At 40.1% G+C, this 14,480-nt stretch overlaps 1 protein-coding gene across 7 annotated transcripts in view; it reads left to right on the forward strand.

Moving 5' to 3' along the window:
• Window positions 1-14,480, forward strand: part of NEK11 (NIMA related kinase 11) — a 283,992-nt gene that overhangs the window by 172,930 nt on the left and 96,582 nt on the right. For all 7 annotated transcript variants that reach the window (XM_072651314.1, XM_072651315.1, XM_072651313.1 and 4 more), the window contains one exon: window positions 4,156-4,310. In XM_072651314.1, the coding sequence (XP_072507415.1) occupies window positions 4,156-4,310 (155 nt within the window). The remainder of the gene's footprint in view (window positions 1-4,155; window positions 4,311-14,480) is intronic.

Below are 14,480 nucleotides of genomic sequence, written 5' to 3' on the forward strand. Positions count from 1 at the left end.
TATATGCCAAGAAACTAGGTGGTGCAATGGATAGAGTTCCAGGCCTGGAGTTAGGAAGACCTTTACAGACATTTACTAGCTGTGTGACCCTAGGCAAGTTATTTAGCCCTGTTTGTGTAAAACAAGTTGGAGAAGGAAATGGCAAACCACTCCATTGTCTTTGCCAAGAAAATGAAGATTTGGACTGAAATCAGCACCAAAAATTTTGGCCACTGGGTGATCTGGTAGTCAAAATGAACATCTTCATTAGGGCATCTTAACCTTGTCACTAAAATTTTTACCCCTTTTATTTACATGTATTATTTTTTGTGAGCCAGGTAGTTCTCAAGAGCATCATGGAGATGATACAGGCCTTGGCCCTATAAAGCACTTTTAGCTATAAAGATGATCGGATGAACACAAAGGCCTAGGTAAGGACAAAGGCTATTAAGCAGTATACTAGAGTTAAGTGTCTAGAATAGTGCCTTGCCCATAGTAGACTCTTAATAAATTTTTGCTGAGTTTAATTCACTTTAGAAAGCAACATGGCACATTGGGTGTAGTGCTGGCTTTGGAGTCAAAGGACTTGAGTTTGAATCCTGCCTCTGTGTGACCTTGGGCAAATCATTTAGCCTCTATTGGCCTCAGTTTCCTCATCTGTCAGATGAAGAGGCTAAACTAGCTCAGAGATGTCAAACATGTGGCCTGTAAGCCAATTAAGCTAACCACACTCCTGAGGGTGGCCTAACCCAGATAAAAATATAATTGGGAAATATTTAACAAAATAAAAACACAAAATGACATAACTTTAATTTTGTGGTTTTCTAAGTCAATATGCACCCACAGGGATCCTTATGGATGGTTTGGTAACCTCCATTTCTATTTGATTTTGACGTCACTGATCTATGGTTTCTGATGTTCCTTCTAGTTTTTTTTAATCAACTGGGAAACTCCCATCACCTTAGGGAAACCCACGTCATACACCCAGTTCTGTTATTTCTATGAAGACCTTTGAACTGGGAGATGGGAGATCTGAGTCCTGATGCCAATCTACTGTAAACATGTTGGAGCACAGGAATGGTGCCCAATGACCTTGAGCGAAATACCTTTTTAATATTTTTCCCCCTTAGATAAGTAAAACAACAACAGTCACACATTCACCAAATCCTTCATCACATAAAATCTTTCCCCACTAATAGCAAGTTGTCATTTACACTGATAAGTGTAAAAATCTTAAAGTTTGCTAAGGAAACATAGAGGCAGAAGGTTTGGGTCCTGAATCTATAGATCACCTTGAATCGGTGGATGAAGGCAAGACATAAATAACTTGGTCTCCTTCAAGTAAGACACAGAGAGGATAAAGATATTAATGAGGATGCTGTAGGTGAATGTTAAGAGAATTATTGGCATCCTGAAATTAAAGCCTAATGGGAAGAGCATATTTAAAGCAGTTAATGCCTTTGCAGTACTAATATATACTTTTGTAATTGTTCAAATGGGCCATAGCTGATTTCCTAATGCCCTAACAGAAGCTTATACAGCATCAGCAAAATTTAGGATCCATCAGTCTAAGGCAGCCAAACCAAAGAAAGATGATGAGTAGACATTCTTAGAGAACATGGGAAACAGGTAAAATATCTACAGAAGTGCTTCTGGAATGAGGAGATGTCATTTCAACAAGAAACAGTAGAAGCTGATAATGGGTATTCATGAGTGGCAATAGATATACGTATGCCCATGGTGGTTTCGTCCAGTAACCCTGAAATTGGCTTACCTCTGGATGGAGCCCATGAAGCAACTAAGATCCAAGAATGGAAATGAAAGATCTTCCATGGGCAACATCTGTAAGAACTTGACTAACAGCATTTTGATGAAGAAATATTAAACATGTGACTGATGTGGATTTATTTGAGGAAACAGAAGTTTGTTATGGTAATTTAGAACTAGGTCATTGACACCAGAAACTACAGAAGGTTATTTATTTTTTTAAGGAGATTGGAATTAGTTATCAATATAGATTATGCAAGGAAATAGTAGACAGCATGCATTTACTGTCCACCTCATTAGGCCTGGTGTCTGGGATTATACATCAGAAGTTTCCTAACTTTTATAGACAGACGTAAAACAAATTCCAGTGCTACACATACAGACCTCTGGGGAGCTCAACCAATAAACATAACTATATTGGAACCCAGACCATTATCATAGACCAAACTATTGTCCACAGTTTCCTAGATATGTTACTGATCCATAAAAACTTAAGGAAAACATGGAGAATAGATGTCTCTATCCCAGACAGCACTCATAATCTCCAAGCTACTTGGAAGAAAAATCTTTATGAACTCAGCATGTAGATTGCCCGTCTGTTATCTCACTGTTTTGCTACAAGACTGGACAAACTACCTTTGGTCATTTATCTGTCTGATTACTTTTCTGCCACTCCTAATGTGCAATTCTTAGGTAATATTCTGAACACAATTGTTGACCACCATGTGTCTCTCCACTACCCTTCAGGAGCCCTGCAACTTAAATTCTTTATAGATGTGGTAACCCATGATTCCATCCTGTAATTGTCATATTAATGATAAATGATGCAACTTCTCATTAACATAATAAGTTTAGTAATAATATGTTGGTCTTCTTAAAATAACCATATCCATTATATGTAAATAGTATTATAATAATTCAGTATTACAAAGTAAATTAATATAATAATTGTGATCATAAGGATTTTTAATTGGTGTTTTTATGTCCTAGCTGATGGGATTTGTGTGGGTCTTAATTGAAGAAGGGCTAAGTGAAAATCCTTTCCCCAGTACCTGTATCCTACATAATCTTCCCTCTTTCTGTGTAACACTCATCTGGAACGTTGGGGATGCAGTCTCTGAGGCAGTCATTATTGGATTCCTTGGTAAACACGCTCCGTCATCGCCTACTGAATGTGTGGGAATTCCAGAGTGGTGCCCTGATGCATCAGTTATAAGGCTCACTGCAGGGGGAGAGGAAATTAAAGCTATTTATCAAAGAGCATTTTCCCCTTGATGGGAAAAGTGAACATTAATGCAACAAGTGATTGCACACAGGCCAAGAAATCATTTCGATAAACAGACTTGGAGGGGATTGCTTTTTCTTTGCCTTCTCCCTTGAAAGAGGAAGTATAAGGGAACCCATATAGAACCAGTTATTGGGTATGCATTGCCACACTGGCCTTGTTGACTGAGATGCTTATATTCCCAGGACAGGCTTTGGTGATGCGAAGTGGTGTTTCACTCACATAGGACATTTTCCTCTTACATGGTTTGTGGTGTGAGTATGCATTTTATTAACAATAATATTTGTTCAGTCATGTCCCATTCCTCATGACCCCATTTTGGGGTTTTCTTGACAACGATACTGGAGTGGTTTGCCATTTCTTTCTCCAGATCATTTTTACAGATGAGGAAACTGAGGCAAACAGGGTGAAGTAACTTGCCCAGTGTCACACAGCTGGTACATGTTTGAGGCCAGATTTGAACTCAAGGTGATTCTTCCTGACTCCAGGTGTAGCACTCTGTACACTGTGCCACCTAGCTGTTCCAATACTACTGCTACTACTGCTACTACTACTACTACTACTGCTACTACTGCTACTACTGCTACTACCACTGGTATTTGAGAGTTTTATAGAGTACTTTAGGTGTATTTATTAATTTTTTTAGTACTTTATACATATATACATATAATTTATTTATAGTACTTTAAGGTATTGTAGACCCTCAGAATAGATCTGAGAGGCAGGTGCTGTTATTATCTCCCCTTTACAGTTGAGGAAACTGAGGCAAGCAGTGGTGAAGTCACTTACCCAAGGACACACAGCGAGTAAGTTCCTAAGGCTGGATTTGAACTCTGGTCTTCCTGACTCCAGACCCAGGGCTGTATCCATTATACCCCCTCACTGCCAATATTCCCCACCTGATTTCCTCTATTCTTGCTGACACTTTGCTTTGACCGAAGTTCCCCCCCACCGTTCTCTTCTCGATTTTATTTGTAAGTTACTGGACTTCATGCTCTTATAGGGCACCATTGATATAATGGGAGATTTGTGAGTTGCCTCTTTCCACATCAGTGGGGAAAACACCATCTTACTCCCTGTCACTGTAATTGTAATCAGCTGTTTGTGATTCTGTCTCATTTCAGAGATCCCGGAAGATCCCTTAGAAGCTGAAGAGTATTATGTGGATGTCTTTGATTCCTGTTCTGAAACAAGTGAGGAAGATCCAATAGAAGAGGTAATAGAAGAGGAGGAAGAGGAGGAGGAGGTAGCAGAAAGCACTTTCAGGACCAGTCATCAGGTATGTGTTGTCCTTGGAAGGGCTGGAGCAGTCAAAATCTCCAGTTTTTCCATTAGTCTCTCAAGACACTAAAGATGGTGCTGCCCCAGAGCATTGGGGTGTAATTTACAAGAGCTTCATCCAGTAAGATGAAAACTCCCTCCTTGTCTCTTGCCTAGACTATTGCAGTAACCTTCTACTGACCTTCTTCTTGTCTCTCCCTGCTCAGTCCATCTTATACACAGGTGTCCCATTAGAGGCAGCCTGCTGGGTAGAGTAGAAAGAGCTCTGAACTCAGAGTCAGGGACACCTAAAATCAAATTCAGGTTTAGATTCCAGTCCAACCTCAGACACTTCCTAACTGGGTGACCCTGGGCAAGTTGTTTCAGCCAGTTTGCCTCAGTTTTCTCCTCTGTCAGAGGAGCTAGAGAAGGAAATCCAAACCACTCCAGTATCTCTGCCAAGAAACCCCAGATGGGGTCAGGAAGAGTTGGACCTGCCTGAACAACTGAACGGACACAACCGCATGTCATCTGAAGTTCTTCACAGTTTGCCTCTAGTCTGTCTTCCCAGGTTTATTTTATATTGTCCTGCATTATGCCTCACTCTCTCCTTAAGTGAAATGGACCCATTTGCTACCTCCTTGCTTTTGCATAGGTTGCCCCTCAGGCCTAGAATGCACTACCTCTTAGTATCCTTATCTTTCTCTTCAACTGAGGTGCTGCCTCCTTTCCTGATGCCCTTAATTGGGGGCAGCTAGGTGGTGCAGTGGATAGAGCACCAGTGCAGGAGTCAGGACAACCTGAGTTCAAATCTCACCTCAGACACTTGACACTCACTAGCTGTGTGACTTTGGGCAAGTCACTTGACCCCAATTGCCTCATCCTGGGTCATCTCCAGTCATTCTGATGAATATCTGGTCACTGGATTCAGATGGCTCTGGAGAAGTGAGGCTGGTGACCTTCACAACCCTCCCTCACTCAAAACAAAGTCAAGTGCAAGTCATGTCATCATTTCTCTGATGGCATGGTCTTCTTCGGCAATGAAGGATGAACACACATGTACATAATTGTCAATGCTCTCTGCCTCCTCAGATTCTGTCTTATTTATCTGTTTAAATGCTGCAATTCCCCCCCATTCCCGCTTCTCTCTCTCGCTCTCTTGCTCTCTCTCTCTCTCTCTCTCTCTCTCTCTCTCTCTCTCCCTCTCCCCCTCTCTCCCTCTCCCCCTCTCTTCCCCCCCCACCCCCCCCACAGTGGACTGTAACCTTTTTGAACAAAGGTACTGTGTTTATAGTGTTTTTGTACTCCCAGCATGTTGACCAGGGCAGGTGCTTCATAAAAACTGGTCAAATGAATGGCAGCCACTGCTATAGACTACAGACACCCAACCAGCCTCTGCTCTCATAGACACTAATGCCTAACACGGGGAAGGATTTTGCTTAGGAAAAAGTAGGCAAACAGAGAAGAAAGACTTTTATCGAGTTTATATACCTCCTTTCATTTGGATGCCAAAACCACAAAGTCCTCCCACCCCAAGTGCCATATGGTTGGTGGCCACAGAGAAGTGGCAGTGAGGAACCTTCGGCCCACACAGAAAAAACCTCAGCCAAGAGCCATAGAAGTAAAAGGATATTTTTGGAAGGGGAAGGGAAGGGATTTGGTACCTGACAGGGGAAGTTTAAACATTTCACTCCTGTTTTAAAAATTAAGAACAGGGGACCTAACTCCAGGACTTCAAGTCAGAAGGCCCCAGTTCAAGGCTCAGCTCTGTCTGTCATTGTCATAAGCATGGGAGCAAAGTCACTTAATGGTTCTAAGCTTTCCTAGCTCTGGAGAATGAAGGGGTCAGACTATATGATCCCTAAGACCCCTTTAACCTCAAAATCCAATGACTCCTGGACTTCCTCATTTGTAAAAAAGGGGATCATAACCCTTGTACTTCCTGTTTTACAAATTGTAAAGTGTTGTGTGCTTTAAATTACAAAATATGAATAATAATGGCTAGTATTTACATAGCACTTAGTGATCTACAAAACACTCTACTCATCTCATTTGCTAAGTGTTACACCGTATTAAGTAAACTCATGTATGAGCTAGAATCACATTAATTGCTATTAACAGTACTAAATGGTAAAGAATGAATGGTTTTTATTATGGACAGTTAAAGGAAAGACAAAGAAGGAGAATTTGAAAGACAAAAAGGAAGGGCTGGAGAGCAAGAGATAAAGAAAAAACAGCTATAGAGAAAATCCAGGAGCTACACACATAGAGACAGTCATTGCGTCAGCAGGTATTTGTTAAGCACCTACTATATGCTGGGTGGCAGCTAGATGGTGCAGCGGGTACAGTGCCAGGCCTGGAGTTAGAAGATCTGAGTTCAAATCCAGCCTCAGACATTTATTAGCTATGTGTCCCTGAGCAAGTCTCTTACCCCTGCCTGCATAAAAAACTGGAGAAGGAAATGGCAAACCATTCCAGGATCTTTGCCAAGAAAATTCATGACTGGTATTGGTGTGTATGACTGAACAACAATGTGCCAGGCACTGTGTGAAGTGTAAGGGATACAAAGAAAAGTGAAGAATGTCCTCTGCTTTCAAGGAGCTCACAGTGAAATGGGAGAGACATTTTGTTGTCATTGACTCTTCATGACCCCATTTAGGGTTTTCTTGGCAAAGATACTGGAGTGGTTTGCCATTTGCTTCTCCAGCTTATTTTACAGATGAGGAAACTGAGGCAAACAGAGGCTAAGTGACTTGCCCAGCGTCACACAGTTTGTAAGTGTCAGAAGTCAGATTTGAACTCAGTTCATCCTGACTCCAGACCCAGTGCTCTTATCCACTGTGCCACCTAGCTGCCCAATCACAAACCGCTATGATAGTTTTTAATAATGTGATCTTTGGAATAGGTAATCATTGCATCAGAACGAGCCCAAAAGTACCTTTGGCGTACAACACCTGTAGCTGTCACCACAGTGGTATACTTTACCATTGCAAGTGTTGGGGATGGGGAAGAAAGGAAGAACTTGTCACTGAAATGGTTTTTCTCCATTCTAATGGACATTGGATAGTGCTTCCGCTTGACAAATGTTTTCATATAGTCTCCAGTCATTTTTCAATTGCATTGTTTGTCTTTTCCTTTCTTGAGTGAAATAAATGTTTCAGGCATAGCATTAAATCTTGTGGTATGACCCATTTGGGAGTAGGTGCTGTTTCATGAATGCGTCTATTTTAAGTGGGCCATTCAGGACTCTTTGTTTTTGCCATGATGGGTCCATTTTTCCAATTGTCCCTCCCTCCTCTCTCTCTGTCTCTGTCTCTCTTTCTTTCTCTCTCTTCTTTTTTAAACTCAGAGGGAATCCTGACCAGTTTAAGGCTTTGTCATCACTAACATCTTAGTGGCTTTAAAATGCTTTTACATGCTGATGTAGGGAGGCAATAAATGTGGCAGTCTCTCTAAAATAGGTTTTGGGGATGTAGGCTCACAGTCAAGATTTAATGGGATTCACAAGAAATTTTTTAACTCCAAGTCTGAGACCATGAACCTTGAATCAGGACCAGACAGATGGCAGTCAACAAGTAGACTTAATCTCAGCCTGAGTCATTCTGATTGCTTTCCTTAGCAATCATTTATGAAGTGGCAGTGGCTAGAAAGCCTCTCTGTGACATTTGTATGGTTTCTCTATGGTATACCACAGCCACACTGGGGGATAACACCAGCAAACCAAATGTCCCAGGTTAGAGTTAGATTCATCTGTTATCTTTTTCTAGTGCTGACTCAAGGTCCATGTCCCAAACAATTGTCTGCCTTAGGGCAGAAAATTCCCATCAAATCCTGGATTCTGAACTTGTGTCTCCCAAAACTATTTTAGAGACACTATCTTGTCCTCCCAGTACAAACAATCAAAAAGCAGCTTAAAGAGTGTGTGTAGAGGCTGGGGTGATGAAGTTTACCTCAGTTCCCAAGATACTCTTTTAATTGACATGCAAATGAAGAATAAAATTCTGGTAAAGCACCCTTATCCAAAGTCCTACATTTATTATGTGCATTCCCTGATAGCAGCACCCTTCACTTCTATATTTCGTCTTCTACAAACCTTGCGATCTCTCTCTGTTGAATCATTGCAAACTAGGTTAGAGGGACCAGGAGGTGATACTGTGCTTAAAATAATGATGCAAAAATAGACAGGTGGAGTCTGTGATCTCTAAGAAACTATGAACCATTTTTGCATTAAATTCCAAAAGGTCATTTTGTGTCTTTTGCCGCAATGTCGGCTCATAATTGGACGACTGCCTTATCATAACAATAATTATCCGTCCATCCTCCTGATGCCTCTGAATGCGTTATCTGCGAAAGGAGAGCCAGAGTAGGCAGTGCTTCCATGGACCCTTGGATGGTAGGGGTTGAAAATGAGATGTCTGAAAAACCTGTATAAACTGTAAAATGCCAGCAAATGTAAGTCTCTATTATTAAATGAAGAGAGATGAGGCTGATTCATGCTCCTGGGAGAGGGCTAACTTATGGGGAAGAAATGTAAAGGATGTCCCCACAGTTCCCAAAAAACTAACAGTAAGTCAGCCAGCATGGTCCAGTGTATGAAAAAGCCTCCCGCTCTCCCCTTCCCCACCAAGCTCAGACTGCCTTCCTGCTACCCATAGTTCATCTCTCCCTTGCTTTCTTACATCCCGGTCAGAAATTTCTGTGTTGTTTTCTTCTCTCATGTTAGGTACTACTCCAGGAATTTGCTGTATTTTTCTAGTTCCTCCCCATGTTAGGAGATGGTGATGGCTTAATGTCGTTGCCCCTGAAGGCTTATAGTGGGTCACAAAGAAGACTTCTAAGTCAGTCCTAATGATCTTTTTGGTTGGGAGGAGGTACTGTTGTATTATGAAATTTTATCTTTCTCATTGAGCAGAAAAAAAAGAGGATGGCTACCCTTTAGTGTCTGCTTTGGCAGACTAGCCCAGAGTGGCAGTGGGGAAGGGGCTGGAAAAAATGGTTGGATTGTCTCTCAGATAGCATCATTGTTAGGCAGCTAGGTGGTGTAGGCATGTTGGACTTGAAGTCTGGAAGACATTAGCTAGGTATGGGTATGGGCAGATCTTAGTTATCTCATCTGTAAAATGGTCATTAGAATAGCCCTGGAGTTGTGGGGATCAAATAAGACCATCTGTGTCAAGTGCTTTGCCAACCTTAGGTGCTACATAAATATAATATAAATATTTTCTAATTACTATTAGTATGACTCTGCCCTTCCCAATTTTATATATGTGGGCTAGGATACAGTTGACTGTGGGAATTAGCTGCAGGATTAGGTTTTAGGGAAAACCAGCGTGGTCTAGTAGAGAAAAAGGCATGTGCTTGAAAACAGAAGACCTGGGCTCAGGTCTCGCCTCTGATACTTCCTAGCTATGCTCTAAGGGACTCTCTGAGACCAGTAAGTTAGAGGACAAGTGCTGGTTTGAATGGTTCCCAGCCCAAATCCCTGAAACTGATGAAAGTACAAGTATAGATCTCTCTCTTTGCCCCCCCCCCCCCCAAGAATAGATGTTCAGCTTGGTTTTTAATAAGGAAGAGAAATTAGCATAATTCAATTCAATTCACCCAACATTTTTGAAGCACCTACTATGTGCCCTGAGGCACTAGGGACCCAAAGACAAAAATGAAAGGGCACAAAAAAGCTCAGATGTTGTATGTTAAGGGATTCCTTTTGGAATTTTGGAAATGAAGTTTTGGAAAATGAAATTTTTCTCCCATATTCTTAGGAGAAATAACCCTCTTATTTCAGTTACTTCAATCGTTCTTCAATTCAGTCGCTGGCCTGAGATTGTATAAAGCAGCAACCAGTTAATCAGGAATAAGGGAAATGTTGGAGGAAAGAAGATTGATTAGGACTTGAGCAGGCCCTGTAGACTTCTGGAGCTGAATGGATCATAGCAAATACAAATAACCCATACCATTATAGCTCCTAAAAAAAAAATCTGTTGCAGCATGTTTTCACAGTTCTATTAGGATGGGGCTTCATCAGCCTCGCTCTGGTTTTCCTTCTCATCCTTTAAGCTTTCAAACTACCATCCAGAATGCCAAAGATTCTGCTGCTAAAACATCAATTAAAAAAAAACCCGGCACCGTACAATCCAGGGCCTCCCCTCCCCCTCAGCCTACCCTAAAGAATGCTGCTACCTGGTCATTAATGAAAGACAGCTGCAGTTAGCTTTTAATAACAGTGAGCAAACAAGATGACAGTGAAGTCTGGACAGATTGACAGTCTCAGTGACTCATAATTCAAAGACAGGGATGTGTGGTATTAGGAAAGGTTGGTGGTGCTTGGCTACAGGCCAGTTTTGCAAAAATGTGTCTCTGGTTTCTTTTCTCTGCAATATACATAGAGCCTTTCTTTCTTTAGTGACTGATTATCCATATACCTTGAGAGGAAAGAGGGGCAGCCCCAGTCCATTCATTGTTGTTAGATGGTTCTGTGCTAAAAAACAGCTTATGTCTTTTTCATAAATTATGAATGCAAATAATCAAGGACCTTGGCATCTCATGAAATCAAGTCACAGGATTGAAACAGCAGAGGTGTTTCTGAACAAAAAACCGTGGGATAAGGTCACCTTAAGCTTCACTTTCAGTTTCTGTGGATTGGAGAACTTTCACAAACATTTGTTTAGATAAAAGGGATTCAGGAGCAGAGCAGTGTTTGGAGTGTGGTCATTCAGGGCAGTCACTTTGGATCCTATACTTGAGGGTGGGCGAGTCACTGGGCAGTCTGACTCTTGCAGGGGTGAAGGAGGTGGGTGTTTAACAAAGATAGACCTTTTTTGCTAGATCTTTGGTGGGCTGGCACACACACAGCAGCTATCCAGCGGTGTTTGCTGTTACAAAAGTGTAGATGGCTATGCCCTATGGAAATATACTCTTGAAAATAAACAGTGGTTCCCATGCTAAGGAGAGCTAGTGGGCATTGAGCAGGGAATACTAAGTGGGTTTCTTACAGGCAAGTGATTGTCCAGTGCTGGGCATTTTAACTAGGGCAAATAATTACATTTACTGACTTCTGCAGTAAACCATACAATTTTTCACATTTCCAAAAAACTTTGAATATGTGATATTTCCTCCTTTGGCAGCTACCACTTGTTTGACACAGTTTGGCATTGACATATATTCTTTAATTCTTCATTATGAAGCCACAGCTGATCACACTGGATATTATACCTTTGATGTCCTGTTTTCTAAGTTTAGCCTGGATGGTAGCCCAGAACATTTCAACAGGTTTAAGTCAGAGTAGTTCCTCTGAAGCTTGTTTATCTCTGTCTCTTGGATAAATTTCTAAATCTTTTGGGCCATGAGGCATGATGTAACATCATGCTGCAGCATTCCAGAATGGAAATTTCTGTCATTCTATAGTAATTCTGCTTTTCATTATGTCAGTATATTTATCAGAAAACATCATTCTCTCAAAGAGGAGAAGACTTCCAGACTTACTGGAAATTTTTTAAACTCTCCCGTTATGGGGTGGATGTTTTACAGAAGGGATTCTTTTTTTTTTTTAACTTCATGATAGTATTTTTTCCCAATTCCCCTCTACCCTCTCCTAGGCAGCAAGTGATCTGATACAGGTTATACATGTACAATTATGTTAAACATTTTCACATTAATCATGTTGTGAAAACAGAATCAGAACAAAAGAGAAAAACTATGAGAAGGAAAACAAAAACGAGTGAAAATAGTGTGCTTTGACCTGCATTAAGACTCCACAGTTCTTTCTCTGGATGTGGATAGCATTTTCCATCATGAGTCTTTTGGAATTGTCTTAGACCATTGTACTGCTAAGCAGAGCTAAGTTAATCAGAGTTGATCCTCATACAAGGTTGCTGTCACTGTGTACAGTGTTCTCCTGACTGCTCATTTCACTTAGCATCAGTTCATATAAGTATTTACAGGCTTTTCTGAAATCCGCCTGCTCATTGTTTCTTGTAATGCAACAGTATTTCATCACAATCATATATCACAACTTGTTTAGCCATTCCTGAGTTGATGGATATCCCCTCAATTTCCATCACAAAAAGTGCTTACAGCAGGGATTCTGTAGTGTTACCAGGTTTTTTGGGTTTGGTTTTTTTTTTTAGGATTTTGATAACTATATTTCAATATAATTGAGGCAGTTGGGTGGTATAGGAGATAGAGCCCTGGACCTGGAGTTAGAAGTTCAAATCCTCCTTCAGACACTTAGCATCTAGGTGACCGTGGCAAATCACTTAACTTCTGTTTGTCTAAATTTGCTTATTTTTAAAATGGGGATAAAAATAGCATACCTCCTCTCAGGGTTGTTAACAAAGGTAAAAAATGAGATAACATTTTTAAAACACTTTGCAAATCTTAAAACCCTATACAAATATTAATTTTTTAATTATTATAACCAGTTTCCTTTTTAATACTGTGTGTCTTATATATTATGCATTTAAAAACATTATTTTGAGAAGGGGAGCATGGGCTTCACCAGACTGACTGCCCAAGTGGCCCATGACACAAAAGAGATTAAGACCCTTTCTGTTGTCCAGTCTGATTAAGATCTCATTAAAGATTATGTAAATTATACGTGGGATCACCTTCAAACCTTAAAATATTTCAGCTTTTTTCTTTTTTGTCCCTGAATTTAACCTCAAAAAGAAAAACTTTTTCCTATTTAATATTATGTGAAAAACCTGACCCACAGGTTTGCCCTCAGCCCTCCATCTTCACACTTAATCATCAGCAAAGGCCTTCTATCCTTTCCATCCAAAAGGCATTTCTTTCAAACTCTTCCTTTCCTAACAGAAGGAAAAAGCTTTCAGGGAAGTAGGAGAGTTAAGCAGTTTATTTGTCTCCCTCCTCACTCCCTTTCCTTTGATTTTGCTTTTCTCTCTACACAAAAGACAAGATATCAAATATCCTTACATCTGGGAGATGTCAACACCTCAAGGCTGAGCTCCTCTCCCTTTCTGTTTTTGTTTGTTTTTACAGTTAACACTTTAAATGAATCAGTGCTGCCCACCTCTCAGATAAGGAGAACTCATTTCTAGCTCAATTCACAGAAAATTCAGTCAGTGAGTTACTTAGATGTAGGTTGCCCCTGACAACAACTTCAGAAAGCTACAAACAGCTTCAGGAGATTTAATTAAGCCACAGGTACCCTTACAACATTAAAAAAAATTTGAACAGCAAATTTAAGTGGAAATTTTATTTTGGAAAGGACACAGGATAAAAGCGTTTAAAAATATTTGGTGTTAATTTGTTTGGTTCTATGCTATGAAATGCTAAAGGCTTAATGTAATGTTTTATCCCTTATGTAGCCAATGGACTGTTTGTTTTTGTTAATAGTAACTACTTTTAAAATAAAAAAATTCAAAGCAAAAAAAAATGATAAAATAGAGGTAAACTTAGCTTAAGTGTAATAGTTGGAGTTTCAAACTTTTTTTAAAAGAACAAACACCAGTGTAATAATATGACTGAACACTTATTGGACCCCATTGTCATATCAGTTTTAAATTTTTTGCATTTGTATTTGAATACAATGAAAGATCAAAGACAGCATTTTGTCGTGTCCTTGGATCATTAATTGATATAAAAAATGAATTCTGTTCTTCTAAGTTTGGCCAAAGATACATTTCCCCAACCTCTTCTGCTTTTTGATTTCTAAAGAAGATACTAAATTTAAACATGGGATATAGGGTTCCCTGTCTTGCATATTGTGAGCTGCTTCTAGAAATGAACCAGAATTTGAGTAGAGGAATGTACTTTTTAACTCCCTTTTCATCCTTGAGTTCTCTAAACCAGTTGTATCAAACTTGCCTCTAACCATATACAAGGATCTCTGAAGGCTACATGTTGACTTCCTGTTCTTGAATTACTTTCTGTCTTGTCTGACTCTTCTTGACCCCCATTTGGGGTTTTCTGGGCAAAGATACTAGAGTGGTTTGCCATTTGCTTCTCCAATATTGACCTAGAAAACTACATAATATTATCTGTTTTCTATTATATTTTTATTTTGTTAAATATTTCTCAATTACATTTTAATCCTGTCTGGGCAGGACTAGGGAGGACCTTGTGTTTGACATCTCAACTCTGAACCAAGTGCATAATAAAGAAAAGCCTTTTGAAATTCTGGTCCATTAAGCTCATTAGTGTGTCAGCTTCTGCCTGAATAGTCAGT

The sequence above is a fragment of the Notamacropus eugenii genome, chromosome 3 (genome assembly GCF_028372415.1).
Source record: "Notamacropus eugenii isolate mMacEug1 chromosome 3, mMacEug1.pri_v2, whole genome shotgun sequence".
NCBI classification, from domain to species: Eukaryota; Metazoa; Chordata; class Mammalia; order Diprotodontia; family Macropodidae; genus Notamacropus; species Notamacropus eugenii.